Source organism: Dunckerocampus dactyliophorus, chromosome 14 (genome assembly GCF_027744805.1).
Source record: "Dunckerocampus dactyliophorus isolate RoL2022-P2 chromosome 14, RoL_Ddac_1.1, whole genome shotgun sequence".
NCBI lineage: Eukaryota > Metazoa > Chordata > Actinopteri > Syngnathiformes > Syngnathidae > Dunckerocampus > Dunckerocampus dactyliophorus.
In genome coordinates this window covers 9,317,388-9,333,968 of record NC_072832.1, presented here as the reverse complement: position 1 = coordinate 9,333,968, position 16,581 = coordinate 9,317,388, and the positions used below count along the sequence as shown (strand labels likewise).

Here is a 16,581-nt window from a genome sequence, read left to right as displayed (position 1 = left end):
TGCCATCCTGGTGTGATACAGCTCTGAACTCAGTGTCAGGGTGATGGAGAGGGGTTATCACCTGTAACACCTTGCCTCCTCCAGAGAAAGGCATTGGAAAAGGGAGGAGACCACATAGATTGTGGGGCAGGAGTGGAGTTTCAGGATACATTCTTAATAACCATTTTGTTTTTTCTTTAAATGCAACAACAGCGTTGCGGTCCTCCATGTTTTTTATGGTTGTGCCCTACATGACCGTCTATATGTAACCATCTCATGTTCCAAAAATTGTTATGTTATGTTAACTAAAGTGAATGGGCCGGTTCTTTACACAAGAAACACACATCGGCTTTGTAAATATCACGTTATGATGATTATTATGGTGGTAACAGACTTAAGCACAATGATATCTATAATGGCTCGTAAAAATCTATAAAGCTCAGTGATATACAGTAGAAGTTCTCCTTTATTTACTGTATGTTGCGGCAATCTTTAGTTCCACAAGAGATGGTCAGAGGCACTTGAGCTTGCTGACAGTGCTCATGACACCAGTCTCCGGAAAAAGACTGAAGAAGAAAGAGGGAGTGACGTTTAGCCGACAATCCTACCAACCCAAAAATGCCCGTAACTTTAGCAACTTTTTAAAAAACAAGTGAATGAATACTAGGAAGCTGGAAACACACACAGCAATGCAACAATATTAGATTTTTATATTGATTTATATATTTTTTGTGTCATACTTGATGTGGCCCAGCCTCACCCAGACTCTACCCTGCAGCGGCCCCCAGGTAAATTGAATTTGAGACCTCTGCTTTAGGGGGGGATATGAATTTTAAGGTTCGACTGTAAAGTATTATCTCAGACTCGCTGTGTTTAACCGGCCCAATTTCCACCAGTGTTCATTGGCCAAAGATGAAAAGAAAAGAGCTTTCATTATTTGTGGATAATCAGCTTCATTTGATGAGATTGCAAGCACACACACACACACACACACACACACACACACACACACACACAAACGTCATCAAGCTGTGAAAAGAAGACAAAATACACTTAGCTAATCTACTTGATCTAGCTATTTATTGACAATGAAAACTTCAAACGAGTTGAAACTTGAGCCACATGCACCTCTTAAACCATGGCCAAAGCAATTTTCACTGGCAGGCAAGGAGGGGGGCCGGTAGGGGTGTTAAGGGCCTGACCAGCGGAGGGAGCTTTATTTCTCGCAGTCCCCTCAGTATAAAACTGAATCTCCCTCGATGACCCACTGAGAGGCCTGAAAGATGAGACACATTCCAACCCCCCCACCCCCCACCCCAATTGTGCAGCTACCTGGTTTATTAGCTAGCCTTTCTATAACAGATATTCATTCACTGCCCTGCACTAGCCTCTCTCCCTGTCACACAACTACCACACTAATATGTTATATTACTGCCTGGGAATGTACATCCCATCCCAGACTACAATAGTGGCTATACATCACCCTGCATGGGCTCCATCACTCATAGACAGAGGACCCTCATACACACGGAGCTCATTTGAACTCAAAGACAGAAGACAGCAAGGTGAAGTAATTTACTTATAATGGTACAGTAGGGGTTCAAATCTGTCCCATAAGCTCCAATCTCTCTTAATAACACTAATTACTGGACTCCATTCACAAATGCTTGTACCTTTTCCAGACCCATAAAAGTACAGGTATGTTTCTAGGTTGTGAAAGTTAACTATTTTGGGTAATAAAGCAGTACCTTGAACACTACTAAGTAATTGAGCCCCTAAACATAGAATGATTAACTTATTTTCCACTAAAGAATGCAGTATGGATCATTCATTTAAATTAAAGAGGGTCAACTAGTCAGCTCTCTACCTCTAGTTGCAATCGTCTCTGGTTCATTTCATTGCGTGGTCACGACAGGAATGAGGATTGAACCAGAAAACCTCAGGTTGGGAGACAAGCACTCTACCACTGTACCACCCGAACCATGGGATCCCTATTGGAATGAGGTCACCATGGGAAAAACAGCGTCATTGAGAACAAACAGCCATCCAGCCATCATCCATACAAGCTTGGCAGATGTACTAAAGAAATAGTTAGGCTAACAAGCGCCACATTCTGAATATTACTTCCACTAGAGGCTTGTCTGGTAGACGGTGTCACGAGTGTGGATCACTTTCTCCAAGGGTCACTCCATAGGTCAGGAATGTGACGCACTGCAGATCACCCTGGGTCTCCAATGAGCTCCATATTGCTCTGGGTGTTAGACACCCATAAGTCCAGCTGGGCTTTACTACTGCATTTCTACCTCCAGCAGCTCCGCAGGCCTATCGGGTTACACAGATTTTGGGTCAGCAAAGCCCTCCTGGTTCCACTTATATAGCCCTGTTTCATTATTTTAGATTTATCACTGCCATGTTTGCCAGTTGCCATGTTTTCCCTAAATATGTCGCAATATAATTCATAGCAACTAATAATGAGCAGAGTAAGTGATTTAAAAGGACTGAAGGTTGGAGCTGTTCCCAGGCTACCAGGATTATGGGTTGTGCAGGGGGCCCCGGGTAAAAAAGGGGAGCATTATCCTTAGAGATAGACTGGTCCCAGTGGAGTGAATATTATTGCAAATCTACCTACACTATCCTTCCAGCAAGTGCCACAGGAGTGCACACTTGCCAAAGTCGTGCCACGGATGATATACAAATCTTGCATCCCATTATGTGATTGTTTACCTTACTGAGGCAGAACATCATTAGGAAATCATTATCTCAGCTGATGTTGATAGGCAAACAATGACCTATTGGTAAATGCAAAGAGTGGCTACTCGCATCTATTTGGATTCGAGATGCAGATAACCATCAGTGGGAAAGACAAATGTGCCGTCTGACCACTCAGTGTATTTATACATGGCTTGCATCTCATCTCCTGTAGGCCTTTATGGTTCATTTAACTTCTGTGTTCTTGGGCCGGAAGCTCCCTGATGGGGGTGAAGGGACAGCAGACTTTTGAGCTGGGAAGGAGCAATAAGGGGGAGAAGCTGGGATTGATCCACCATTAACATAATAGAATTACCACAGCAAACAAAGAAGGCATTAGCGCGCCCATGGTGGCATTTGAAGAAGATCTATCTCTAGTTCCTCTGCTTCAGGAAAAGAAGAAAATCTACCCTTTTGTCCTCGTCTGCATGAGTCTGCACACACATCCCTGCACCAACGCACAGTATGTCTCCAGGATTGCGCATCGGTATTCGGTAGACAGCATGACCTGCTCATCAGAAGGGATTACATCTTGATCACTTAAAACTGTCAGCAGCTTCTCACTCATCTTACTCTCCCCTCCTGTTCTGTTGACCTGCTCCTCTTCCATCCATTTTCATCACTTCCCTTTCAGACCTGCACTTTGTCTCTGTCACACATCTTTGCAGTCTGCTGTGACACACTTCCAGACGGCCAACATTTCTTCTTCTACAAACTCAACTCAAAGTGAAGGACGAACATGAATCACAATATGGTATAAAGATGCAGTTTTCCAGTGGTCGGGCAGCAGCACTGATTCAGAACATGCAGAGATTGTCACAGTGATAGCAGGTACTTGGCGCCAACACGGACTAACAAAGCAACTTGTTATGAAAAGGGCCTACAACCACTGGTGGGCTCACTCATTGCTTTGGACACGAGGCATGCATCTCAGCAGACAAGCTGGAATGTGGAGCTTTTCAAAAGAAATCAGGCGGGGATCCTGTGGGTAAGCATGCACTTTGGGAGACTACACGAACACAATGTGGCTATGACATTCGAAAAAAACTATTTAATGTACAGTCGGCGTTCTCTATATCGCAGTCCTAATATCACTCCCTCACTATATCGCGGTGTTCCAAAAAGTTATTAAATAATAAATGAGCTCTGTTTCATGGTTGACTATGTCATATTATTAGTCAAAAATATTGAAATACAAGTCACACTTAGTATCCTGGTCACGAGGCATCAGTAATGTTGTGAGACATGATGTTAGATCACGTTACCTTTCACACTGCATGGAGACTGGCTACTGAGCCACTGCAGCCGAGCCGACATACCATGGCTGAGTCTCTCACAGCGCTGTGGAGGAATTTTCTTTGCAGAATTGTTGTAATTCAGCCACATTGGAGGGTTTTCCACCTTGAACCATCTTTTTAAGGTCCATCCATCCATCCATTTTCTATGCCGCTTCTCCTCTTTAGGGTCACGGGGGCATGCTGGAACCTATCACAGCTGACTTCGGAGAGCATTTGTTGATGACGTTTGTTATAATGTTATTTCTGTTTCATATTTGTATTTGCTACATTTTGTATGTTTATAAATGTTGTTGCAGTGCTGGTTGTAAGCTGTTTATTACAATAAATGTCACAGTTTGTAAAAATGTGTCCCTTTTATTAAAACAGGGCCATGTAGGTTTGGATGTTTTTCTCCCTTAGCAATAAAAAGTTTCATTTAAAAAGTGCATTTTGTGTTCAGTTGTGTTGTCATTGAGTAATATTTAAATTTCTTTGATGATCTGAAACATTAAAGCGGGACAAACATGCAAAAAAAAAGGGGGAGGGGGTCAAACAATTTTTCACACCACTGCATACCACTGCGCTGTTGCTAACTCAGAGTTCAAAAAAGTATTCCTCTCTGAACAATTACACTCTACCTTGCACATGTGCACAGCTGATTATTGCACAAGGTGTTTTCTTCATGCAGAAAGGAAAAATTGTGTGTTGCACACACTCTTGGCAATAAAACTGACTCTGATTGTAACTAGTTGTAGTATTGCGTGGTGTTGCAAGAGTCTATTTTTCAGTCCTCTGCTGCTCTCTGGTGGATAGTCTTCATGCAGAGGCCATTAAAGCACGACACTTGTACGCCAACAGCAATTATAAATACTTTAAAAAGATGTATCTCTTACTACATTTACAAAATGAAATTTAAATAAACCAGAAATTTAAATATATTATCTATATTTCCTCTGTAACTGTTGTGTTGCAATGAAGGAGGTCATCAAACTTTACTTACATCATTTGTAAATGTAAAGTTGCTGAGATTGATTCCTTACTTGACTGTGCAGTGCAGTAGATCCTGGGCCTGCTTCTATTTAGGCAGTGCTGCACGTGCTTATCCTCAAGAGTGCACGCGCACGGGGCTGCTGTAACATAGACCCCCAGTCTTGAGACTGGGCCCCCCCTTTTCTCAGAAACACATGCCAAGTGTGTCCGGTTGGACGCGGCAGAGAGGAAACACATATACTCCGCATGACTAGAAACAAAAACACAAAAGTCCATGAGAGACACAGTGAGACAGAAGCCAGGCCAGTGAGACTGGATCACTGTAACAGTGCATGCAGTGCATTAAGCACATTTTCAAAAGAGTACAGGTACACGTACACAATATCCAAAATGCACACATACAATACATGCACGTCTGCACAGCCATCAACACAGGAAATGGACCAGCTGCAGCACAGGTATCCTTTACTTCCTCCCGTGACCTCTACTGTCCATCAGTGAAAGGAAACACCGTGTCTCTGCAAACTTGGGTCCAGCTAGCCAAACCTGCAAGAGGCCATTTCCTTCATAATCATCCCTGATTTCCCAGCTCTAATATCCCAGAGGATACTGACAGTTAGCCAGGAGAAGGTCTAATGTAACTGGGGAATCTGTGGCATGCATCTATTAGGTTATGGATACACTCGCAATTTGGTAACTGATAACAATGCTTCAACTTCTGGGGATTTTTATCTGTTGTCTGCAGACAGCAGGCTGGCAATACACCAGTGGTGTCATTAGGCCTGTTATGGGGGGGATGAAGCCTCTCTAAAATATTCTTACGCCTCCATAAACAATTAGGTGTTGTTGTATAAAAATAAAAAAAAAAAAACATTAGGTGCCAACACATTCAATATAAAGTGGCCATAATATGAGTTAAAAAAAAAAAAAATCATATCATCTGTTCTTCACTTAAATGTTATTATACATCTGTCAGTTTCCCTCCACATCAGAGTGTCGCTATCCAATCTATTCCACTTGTTCATACAACCAACACCCACATCTCTGAAAAGCCAGTCCACGTTTTCCCTGCCACCCTGCTTGCACTGTACCTGCAGCATGTGTGTACCTTTGAAGCAAATCAAGCTGCCTTGAGCAGCATGAGACAAACAAGAATGGCGATAAGAACGTTTTCAAAAGAAAGTAAATATTCATCACTGCAGCAGTGATGAATATTTACTTTCTAAACTCGCAATTGTCGCCACGTTATATAAAAATGGTTTTACTTGGCTTTGTGTGTTTTTTTTCCAATACAGTTTTGCTTACATTACATGTAGGCTCCCTAATACAGCACTGGAACAATATGTGTGTGTTTTTTCCCTTTTTCTTTATTTATGCTGTAACCACACTGTTAGTGTGCAAATCTGTTAAAAAAAGAGACTGAAATAATAATAAATGATTTCTCAAGTCTTTGTTAGCTACAGTAGTTTATGAATTATGTGCTTTAGGCTTGCTCACATGCTGTGTATCTTCTGGGGGCCAAGCCTCCCCTGTCCTTAAAACCTGGTGACACCTCTGCAATACGCTATGGATTAAAGTATCGGGAGACACAGATTTATCTAATAATAAATCAACTGTGGGTTAGGCTACACATCTTATATAATACTCTCTAATATGAAGCCAACACCATACACAGTATGTCGCAAACTATGTTGGATATACTTTAGAGTAGTCAGTGTACATTTTGTATAGCTGCCATTCTTGTCTAAATAGTTGGCAACACAAGGGAGTACCAAGATGAGTGTGTCTTGCCTACAGTCAACCATGGTGGTAGCATCATGGTCTTGGGCTCCATGAGTGCTGCTGGCAACGAGAAGCATGAATTCCAACATGTACTGTGGCACTGAAGCAGCGCATGATTCCCTCCCTTGGGAAACTGGGCTGCATGACCGTTTTCCAACATGATAAAGAGCACAAATACACATCCAAGATGACAAGTGCCTTTCTGGGAGAGGTGATGGAGTGACCTTTTATGTCTCCACACCTGAACCCAATTGAGCACCTGTGGGGCATCCTCAGGTGGAAGGAAGGTGTCTAACAGCCACCAACTCGGTGATGTCACCATGGAGGAGTGGAGGAGGATTCCAATAACAACCTGCGCAACTCAGGTGAATTCCACACCTAAGAGGGTTAAGGCAGTGCTAGACAACAATAGTGCACAGTCAATACTGACATTTTGGACACAATTTGGACATGTTCAACCATTTAAAGAGAGTAAATGAGTCAACACACAGCCATTAGTGGACATTTCAGAGGACAAGAAGCATATACTGCCTTCCATGCTGTACACTGACTACTATATATAGATCCAAGTTTCATTTCTATAGTATTGTCCCTTGAGAAGATATAATTAGTTATTTAAAGGACTCCTGCCGAGATCTCGGCTTGTTAATGGAGAAAAGAGGAATAAATCACCAACACAGTGGTCTGTTGAGTGTATCAATGAATTTGTCATTAGATGAGCAGCATATCTCTTGTACAAGGTAGTGGAGCGATCAATAACTCGCACAGTAGTAATTGGCGGTATGCGGCACGCTTGTGCCACAAAGCATCTATTGATTCCATTGTTTTCTTCTTTTTCATGAACACTGCAGTGCACTCGTGCACGCCACTAAACAGTTGTAGAGATAACGCGATCTTTTAAAAAGATTATGCTGTGCTCGACTCATTACTTTAAGTCGATAAGCCATGGAGTGCTAATGTTCCGGAGTTCCTGTTGTGCCCCTATGCAGTCATAGTCTAGACTTCGTCCCTCTTCTCTCACACGGCTCCCTTAAATCAGAGCAGTGTGGTGTTGCGGTGAGGTGAAGCCACGGTCTGCTGGCATCCATCTAAATGGAATCAGATAAAGCTGAGGGGCTAAATACCTTTTAACGAAAACATCATCTGGCACGCCCATAGTAGGGACCCTGGGCCTGCTTTGAGAGAGCAATATGAAGAGGATCAGGGAGTTAAAGCAATAAGCCTGAAAGGAGGGAAGGAAATCACTTGAGGTCAGCCGACATCAGATGAGATCAGACCTGCTAGCTACTTCCTTCTGCAGCAGAATTAACCAAATTTTCGGGTGATGAGAGGTGATGACAGGAATCGTGTGACACTCGAGTATATCAGCTTCTCTGCGTGATGATACAAAACATACAAAAAGGCGAGGGAAGACCGCCACATATTAGCAAAAAAACATGTACAAAATACAGTCAAAACAGACCAATAATAAATAATAAACTCATAAATAATAATAAACTCATAAATACAGTCAGCAGGTCAGACAGTATTTCACTATCAGGTGCCCCCCACTTCAAATGCTCCAAAGAAAATGAGGAATGAGCTCAGTGGTAACCCTCAGCGTGGAGGCTTTCAGTACGCAAGCCGACACCTGCCCACCTTTTATGGTCTTAAAGCTATCTGTCAGCACCAGAATACACTCATGGGAACTGAACGACCCGCTGCTCATGCATTTTCTTCACATGATGCTTCACCTAAAGCCTTGCTTAATACACTCACTGGCCACAACATGAGCTACACCTGCATATCAAATGACAGATTGTCATGTATTACATCACACTGGGATTCAAGAGAACCAAAACAGTCGACACAAAAGTCCAAAATGTACCAGAAAACTATGCGCCAAAAGTCTTGGTGGTTAGAACAACTGTTATGCATGTCACGTGAGACTTCAGCTCCGTGAGCAGCTAAAGGATTTTTTGGTTTGTTTTGATGGTTTATGATGATAACTAGGGATGAGCGAGTACAGAGTATGGGCGTGGAATAAACCGGAAGAGGCCATTGCTTAAGCAGAAATGAGTGGGGGCTTAAATCAGTACGTTATTTTAAGTCTGATATTGACATGGATTGATCAGAAGTTGCTATATTTATTGTGTATTTGAAAACTATTTACAGAACAGCCTCAAAATTCAGATTCAAATTACGTTTTTGATCATAAACGTGGAAGAACCACTGACTTTTTTATGACGTTTTTTTTTTTTTTTTAAGTTTTGTAATGATCTGTGTGAAGTTGGTGAATCGTGCAAAGATTGAGTGATGGCAAACAGGGCCTTGTTCACTGTATTTTTCTCAAAAGCACCGCGTTCAGTACTACAAGCAACGTTTTCCAACTGACTTTACATCACCAGTCAAATTAAAAGCAAGCTGACGAAAAAAAAAAAAGAAACAGGCAGTGACTGACACAACACGAGCGGTTTACAGCGCTGTCTCGTCAAATGCACCACCTACGTAATGTAATATCATACAAACCGCTAATCAGCACTGAGCGCTACTTCGGGCGCTCCTAGCGAACATTGAGCGAGCATTCGCGCAGGAAGCAGCAAATTCAGACATCATGAGCGCGCCGAGTAAGGTTTTATGCGCGCCAATTTTGGCATTAATGTGACGCCAAGCAAGTCTGTCTAGGGAGGGATGGCCGCTCACAGAGCATGAAGAGTGAATACCTATGTAGTTACCCAATGAGGATTTTCCTTCATCACGATTATGGATAATGATGAGCTGTACTCGTTTCATGCTCGTACTCGGCAAAAATGCATTATCCGTAACGGCTACTCGTCTAAAACGAATATCCACCCCTAATGATAACCATAGAAGCGGCCGTTATTGTGACATAGGGAAACGTCTGGCTTTTTGGTACAATATGAATAATATGCTAGGATTGATTACCATAACGATCAATTCCATACACAAATCTATTCAAGCAAGCAGATACTAATATAAATAGCATGTTGCTTAAAGAAAAGCAGAATCCATTCCTTGTCAATCGGGTGTCTGCACGGATAGTCGTAGTGTTACCTTTTTTATGTTCCACAGTGGTTAACTTTAAACTTACTCTTTATACTTGCAGAACTACTTAAATGTTACAACTTTATGAAGGCAACAGTGTAACGCCGCCAGGAAGAATCCACTTTACATCATATGTCATGGAAAATGTGTTTTAAAATGAGAACCTGGAAGTCACCCAGAGCACAGTCTGGAGGTTCCACTGTATTACAAACAGTTATTGGTATGACACATTTTTACACCACTGCCAATTACCACTAATAAACAACCTGCATTAATGGGAACCTAAGACAAGCGTGAATAAGAGCCGTCCTCTCTTTTTCAAAATTGCAATAAGAAAGGATTTCTTAGCTGCTCGCCAGTTTGATGAGTCTGCTTCATTGAGCACCATTATCTTAAAATTATCAACAACTGCTTTTTTGAGTGCGCCTTTGGGCTGTGGCTGCTTTTCTGAAGTTGTTTGGCGCCACCTGTTGGTGTACATGTGCAGTACAAATCTACAGGCTGCGGCAGACTGCTTTTAAGTGGCAAAATACCATCTTATATTTGGAGCAGTACAGTTATTCATTTGACTTTATATGTAATAGTTTTTTTTTGTGGAAAATTTAAACAACTTGGACTTGTGTTCAGCTTTGGAGGTTCCGCTGTAGGAACATAATACATAATGCCGTGCAATTATACATCACTTCTACTGTACCGGTTTTCTCGGGACATTTGCTTTTTTTTTTTTTTAAGAAAGTGATTCAAATATTCAGGTTTTCATTGGGCGATTAAACTAAGTGAAAAAGCAAAAACATTTGCACAAAATCAATCCTCCGACACTTGCAGAGTTGAAGCCTTGTAAAATTGGGGACGTCACGCACAACAGCGGTTCAAATTCCCAAGTTCTTGTGACTCTAGAGGCCACATGTTTCCCAAAATGATTGGTGACATTTCCTAAACTTAACAAGAATTTGACCTCAGGTTCCTGTGTCGTTCTGTTTTTGGAATTCTTTTTGTGCCGCTTTTTGAGCGTTCTTTGGAATTTGTGTCTTTGGGTATAGATGGTATTTTGTAACATAATTTATGATCCATACAGAGGAGTCCTACTTTAAATACATCAAAATTATAAGGCATCTTTGAGGAAGCTTCGAGTATCATTTGAGTATCGCATGGCTGGGCCTAGTGCCCTGGTTTTCGGTGATCAATACCTGTCTGATAATGAAAATGAAAGTTAATCCTTTTGAAAGGAGGCATTGCACAGCTCCTGTGTGAATCAAATTACAATGTGCATTATTTCCACATTGACATTTTGATACTGTTTGTAGTGTGAAATAGTGGCTGTCGCTATGTGCATGAGTGCTTCTTGCCAGTTCAGAAACCAAACACATCGATTGATTTCTTGTACAATATCACTCTAACATAGCATTGACTCATTTGAGAAGAGTCATTGATGGAAACGAGCCTTTTGGCAAGTTTGGCATGACACCTATTCCCTTAAGATGGACGAGCTGCAGCACATGCAGCGTGAAAGATAGAAGTCACAGAATTTGCTTGGAAGCTGCCCCCAGGGACAGCTAGCTGGGTGGTAGGCAGAACGTTCAAGGGGAGAATAGAAATGCTATGTGAGACCCTGCATACTGATGACCAGGTTGTAGCGGCTGGATCAGCTCTCCGGTAGTTATTCATGAGTCTGATTTAAAGAAAACACAATCAGATCATTTGTGTGGCCTTCTCTTTCGCACCGCTTTTATTCTCTTTGGGCTCTGAGAAACAAAGAACAGAATGCACGTTGTTGAGTGAATAAATAAATGAGAGGCTAAAGAAAAGAGGAAAAAACGGTTCAACCTGGCCAGCTGTTGGCACTCATTTGAAGCAGAGGGAGAAGTGATGAATTGCGGAAGCAGTTTGTGCTTCAACTGATTCATTTTAAGACTTGTTTATGAATGGCTGGACTTTTCCATTCTACCTGAGCTGAAAGAAATAAAAGAACTGCAGATTGCACTCACTCCGTTTGAGAAGTTGGAGTGCCTCCCCGTGTTAACACTTGCAAGTACAGTAATGACAACTACAAAAATCTAAACACTCACTTTATTGCCACCGTATACGTCTATTGTATATTTTAAATTGTAGATATAAGCTTACTGTAAAGCATCACTGTGTAACCATTGATAGACAACTGAAAAAAAGGCTTTTTGTGTGTTTACAATAATTGATTGCAATAAAAGGCTGTATAAGGCTTTTCATCGATCTCTTGCTACAGGCCTTCATTTGAACAGCACTAGTTTTCTAACAAAAGCACCGTATCAAACCAGAGCCAAACTTTCAGGAATTAGTACTGTGCATGTATATTCCATTACAATACTGCATGACATCATTCGCGGCAACAAGATAATATATGTATCTGTGGTGTTGTCAGCTCCTCCACGTACAAGTGGGACTTTATGAAATGGATGCACAGGAACAGGTAGTTCTGTAACAACATGGGCCTCGTTTGCCATATTCACACTGTTTGGTTACACAGGAGGGAACAGCACTGACGTGTTTATGAAACACAATAACACACTAAAGGTCCCATGAAAGACGTTCCTGTCTCAAGTCAGGCCAGGTTGACACATCACAAGGTGGCTATACACACAAATGTCATTGCATTGTCATAGAGATGAGTTTGATGAACATATCGAGAAGCGCAGAGGAGATATGGCAACAAGCTACACCCCTTACGTGAAGCGTGTGTGAAAGCAACCCATCCAAGACATGGACAGCTCATGCTGTTAATAATACGCACGCAAGAGAGCGACACAATTATACTAAGCATCCTTGCAAGCCAACTGAAACGTTTAATTTTAAACATTACACCTCATTTACATACTAATCAAGTATGGCCTTGTGGTCTGCATGAGAATCCACAGTTAAGCACAAAATGATTCTTACCTTGGTCAAATCTCAGTTAAAAGTGACTTTTATTTGGCAAATTATTTGGTATCATTACCTGGAGATGCTGTAAGAGTGATACAAAAAAGGTGGATGAATTTGTTTTAGCGGTATGAACGACAAATAGTCAACATTTTTGAACCCATACATTTAAAAATGTATTGGTACTCACCACTAAGTATCCTGATTGTAACCTCAAGGATAACCAAGAGCAGGGGAGGCTAAAGTCCGGTCCAGGGGCCATTTGTTGCCCTCATCATATTCTAAAAGTAAACCCAGCCTAAAGTAGAGAATTTCGAAAAAGGAGTAGAGCCACTCTGGAAAAAAAAAAAAAAAGGTTATAAGAAAAAAAATAAGTTGACAGGTCGAAAGTGAAAATTAATACACTAACAAACACTAATGCATGTTTTGTGTATTGCAAAGCTGTGATGTGGGCTGGTTTCCTGCATTCTTAGATTTTTCTGTATGCAAGTTGAAAAACGTTTGGACCGCCCTGATTTTTTAAATCATCTCAACAGTAATACATTTCCAGCTAGAAGATAAAAGTTTCAGCAAACAAAGCAATGAAAACTCAATTTAACTCAAATCTGACCAGTTTATGAATCATTTCGGGCTTGACTGTATATGCAAGTGTCAAATAGGAATACATTATGCAAATGCAGTCACTTAATTTAAAATCTCTGCAGAGCAATACTAAGGCTCTCAGCTACTGGAATGGTCTTGCAAATTATAATTCTTGTTTAGGTGAAATCAAAAAGTGCAATATTTTGATGGAATGAGCAGTGATAGTAACCTTTCATCAAGGCAGTGCGTACTCAACATGGAATCGTTGGAGGGTTCAGCTCACTCCCACATTTCATCACAGTGGAAGAACAGCAATTAGTTAACACTGGCACACGCAATAACTCGAAACCACCATATTGAAAGAGTGAGAGTCAGACATCACCATGAACAACAATGTGCCTTACTTGACTTGTTGGGAGAATAAAATATATTCTTTAAAAGGCAGCTACATGCAAACACAGCTGCCCACAAACACCATGGTTGCACCATTACAAAAAAAAAACATTACAAAATGTCAAAAACGCTCCAGCCACAAATGCAGGTAGTCCAAAACAACTGATAAATGACAAAATGGAGACTCTTTATCTCTCTTTTGTCTTCTTATGATGTATTGTAGATTAGCGCAGTTCCATTGACGAGCCTTATTTTCAGTACTTAATCCATTCATCTTCATGCGTCAGTCGCCAGCTTGCCTTCGTCGTCATCATCAAGCACGACCTGTTGCCCTCCTCCCTCCCCCTTGAACAGCTCTTCCATCAGCTGCTCCCCCGCGGTGCCGGCCCGCGATGCCCACAGAGCCGCTCCCTCTCGTAGGCCAAGCGAGCGCAGCAGCCGCGCGTAGTCCAAAAACGCAGCCTCGATGAGTTTATGTGGAAATACCAGGTCAAGGAAAACTTGATGGGTCACAATCACATTTGAGGTCCACTGATTTGGGAAACAATGCAAAAATGCATTTTCTGCCTTAGAGATTTCTCACATTATACTGTAAAATTAAATGAATTAAAATTTACCTCTGTCTCCAGTCTGTATGTATGTACTGTATTTCTAAAAACTAAGATGCAGCAGAATTTGATGGAAGTCAGCACATAGTGTTATTTCCTAACCACAAGTATTACAAAAAGAGGAAATCTCCTCTACACATGCTTTATGTCTTTTTGTCTGGTCAGAGATGTCAATTTGCTTCTTCAATCAAATCAACAAGCTAAACAAAATACATTGACAATACAGTAGATCCCTTGAGACTCTGAGTCCTATAATATGGCTCACACACTCATTAAACACATTTTAAATTGCAGAATGTGCGGTACTCACCACTAATAAATGACAATGAGAGGTGGAAATGGGAGTCAGGAAACCTTTCCGTCTCCTGTGGTGCCACCTTCAACGCCCTCTAAAGAGGCTAGCGGTGGTACGTGGCTCCACAAGCCGCTTGGTCATCCAGGCTAACATTCCAAGATGATGCAGGGGTTTCTCCAAGCTGCATCTACATATTCCACACCGCTTGCCTGTCGTAATTCCAGTAGTGACTTACAATCATATACAGTATTAACGTGTGTTTCCCTCAGTGCAAGTTTTGAGGCCAGACTGTAACAAAGTTGACTGTCAATACTAGTGTTGCCACAGTCACACAGGCCGCGGCCATCTTACACCTATGTTGTATTGCATGCGGTATACTTGATGCTTATGCTTTGTATATATAAATTATTACGGACTTAGGGTGAATGAGATGGGGGGTTCTGCCAAAAAGCTGCCTAATTTTGGAAAGACAAAGCACAAATGACCGGGTTTTCCAATAACTAACGTATTAAAAAAAAACAAACAAAAAAAAAAAAACCCGCGAATATGTGGTGTCACAAATGCCGAATCACAAATATACAGGGGTCCACTGTATAGACAATAATAACTGACGCATATTTGTTGAAAATATATTTTGGGGTTCCGTTGACAGACAGGTGTTTTTATGTAGAACTAATGGTGTCTGCAGAGCTTTGAGACAAGACTCAACAATTGAGAAACCAAAGAGCTCTCTGACAAGCACATGCCTATCACAAAGAAAGCCCAAGTGTGACCTCAAGAGCTACAGCTCGAGTCCTTGCCGCAGCGTAATGGGTTTTCCAAAAGGATATTAGACGAGTCATTGGCCTCCATGACCCCGTATTTTAGACAGGCTTCGATAAAGAGGGCGGCGCAGTCGAAATGTCTCATGCTGGCCACGAGGAGGGAGAGAGGGGAGAAGAAAGACACCGGCAATTGTCAGAACACAGCACTGTGCCTGCTTTGATGTTAGCGACCCTATAGCATACATCACCGTTGATGTCCTAATGCCTCCTGAATGCAATTCAGAACATAAGATGCCATAAAAAAGGATGGGGATACCAAGAAAACAGATCAATACTGAGGAGCCCCATGGCATACAATAAGACATGTGGCCAAAATAAAGACTTAAGTGAAATTAAAATGATGAAATGAAAAAATAGGGAGCAAGAACGTGGAGTGAAACTTGTGCTAATGGTGGATCTGTAGGCAAAAATCATAATAAAGCCCATCTTACCTGTGCAGCATCTCCCCTACTTTGTAAAAGCAGCCCAAGGAAAGCAGCACCAGGATGGCTTTGGACTTCTGATTGACCTGAGGGGAGCACAGATGCTCCGCCCATCGCTTCAGCACATCTGAACTCTCTGCTGGGCTGAGGCGTACCTAACAAAACAGCCACGTGGCGGGCAATCAATCGACCTGCTGCAGCGGCACAGCATTGTGACAAACAGGGCAGCTCACATCATGCCAAACATGGCTGGGTATTAAGTACAGAGCTTGTGATAAAGGTCAAACAATCCCAATTTGGGTCAGCACAAAATTATACTCATTCACAGATACCCACTTCCTGCATATGCATGAATTTGGTCATTAACATTCATGCATTATTCACTGACAAGTTAACATGGTGGGAAGGTGCCCTGCCTGCCCTACGGAAAGATGCCTGTGCAACAAAATTTTAATGTGTTCTTCCTGGCCCATGTACCACCCGTCTAAAATATTTTCTGGAAATCTGTAGGGTACCTTTGGGTGCAAAACTGCTTACCACAGCAATATCATAGCCTCTTTAGACAATTGTAATGCAAAAGTACCCCAACAATCTAACCTAGGTCACTATATGTACATATATTGAAGAATACAGTGTAAAGAATACATACTGACCACCTGAACCATGTTGTAGTCACTATGTATTCTTTACACTGTATTCTTTACTTGCGTATCTTGCTTGCTGCTGTAACAAGTGAATTTCCCT

The 16,581-nt window shown here is 41.7% G+C and overlaps 1 protein-coding gene across 4 annotated transcripts in view; it reads right to left on the bottom strand.

Annotated features, from left to right (window-relative positions):
- The window catches only part of wdr11 (WD repeat domain 11), an 85,772-nt gene that overhangs the window by 17,219 nt on the left and 51,972 nt on the right, over positions 1-16,581 (bottom strand). The window contains exons 29-31 of one of the 4 annotated variants that reach the window (XM_054798462.1): positions 15,847-15,992; positions 15,422-15,501; positions 6,229-14,164 (exon numbers count right to left, since the gene is read on the bottom strand). In XM_054798462.1, the coding sequence (XP_054654437.1) occupies positions 13,965-14,164; positions 15,422-15,501; positions 15,847-15,992 (426 nt within the window). In that variant the 3' untranslated portion in view covers positions 6,229-13,964. Of the gene's footprint in view, positions 1-6,228; positions 14,801-15,421; positions 15,502-15,846; positions 15,993-16,581 lie in introns of those variants that run through there. The other 3 variants (XM_054798463.1, XM_054798465.1, XM_054798464.1) reach the window with 3 other exon arrangements.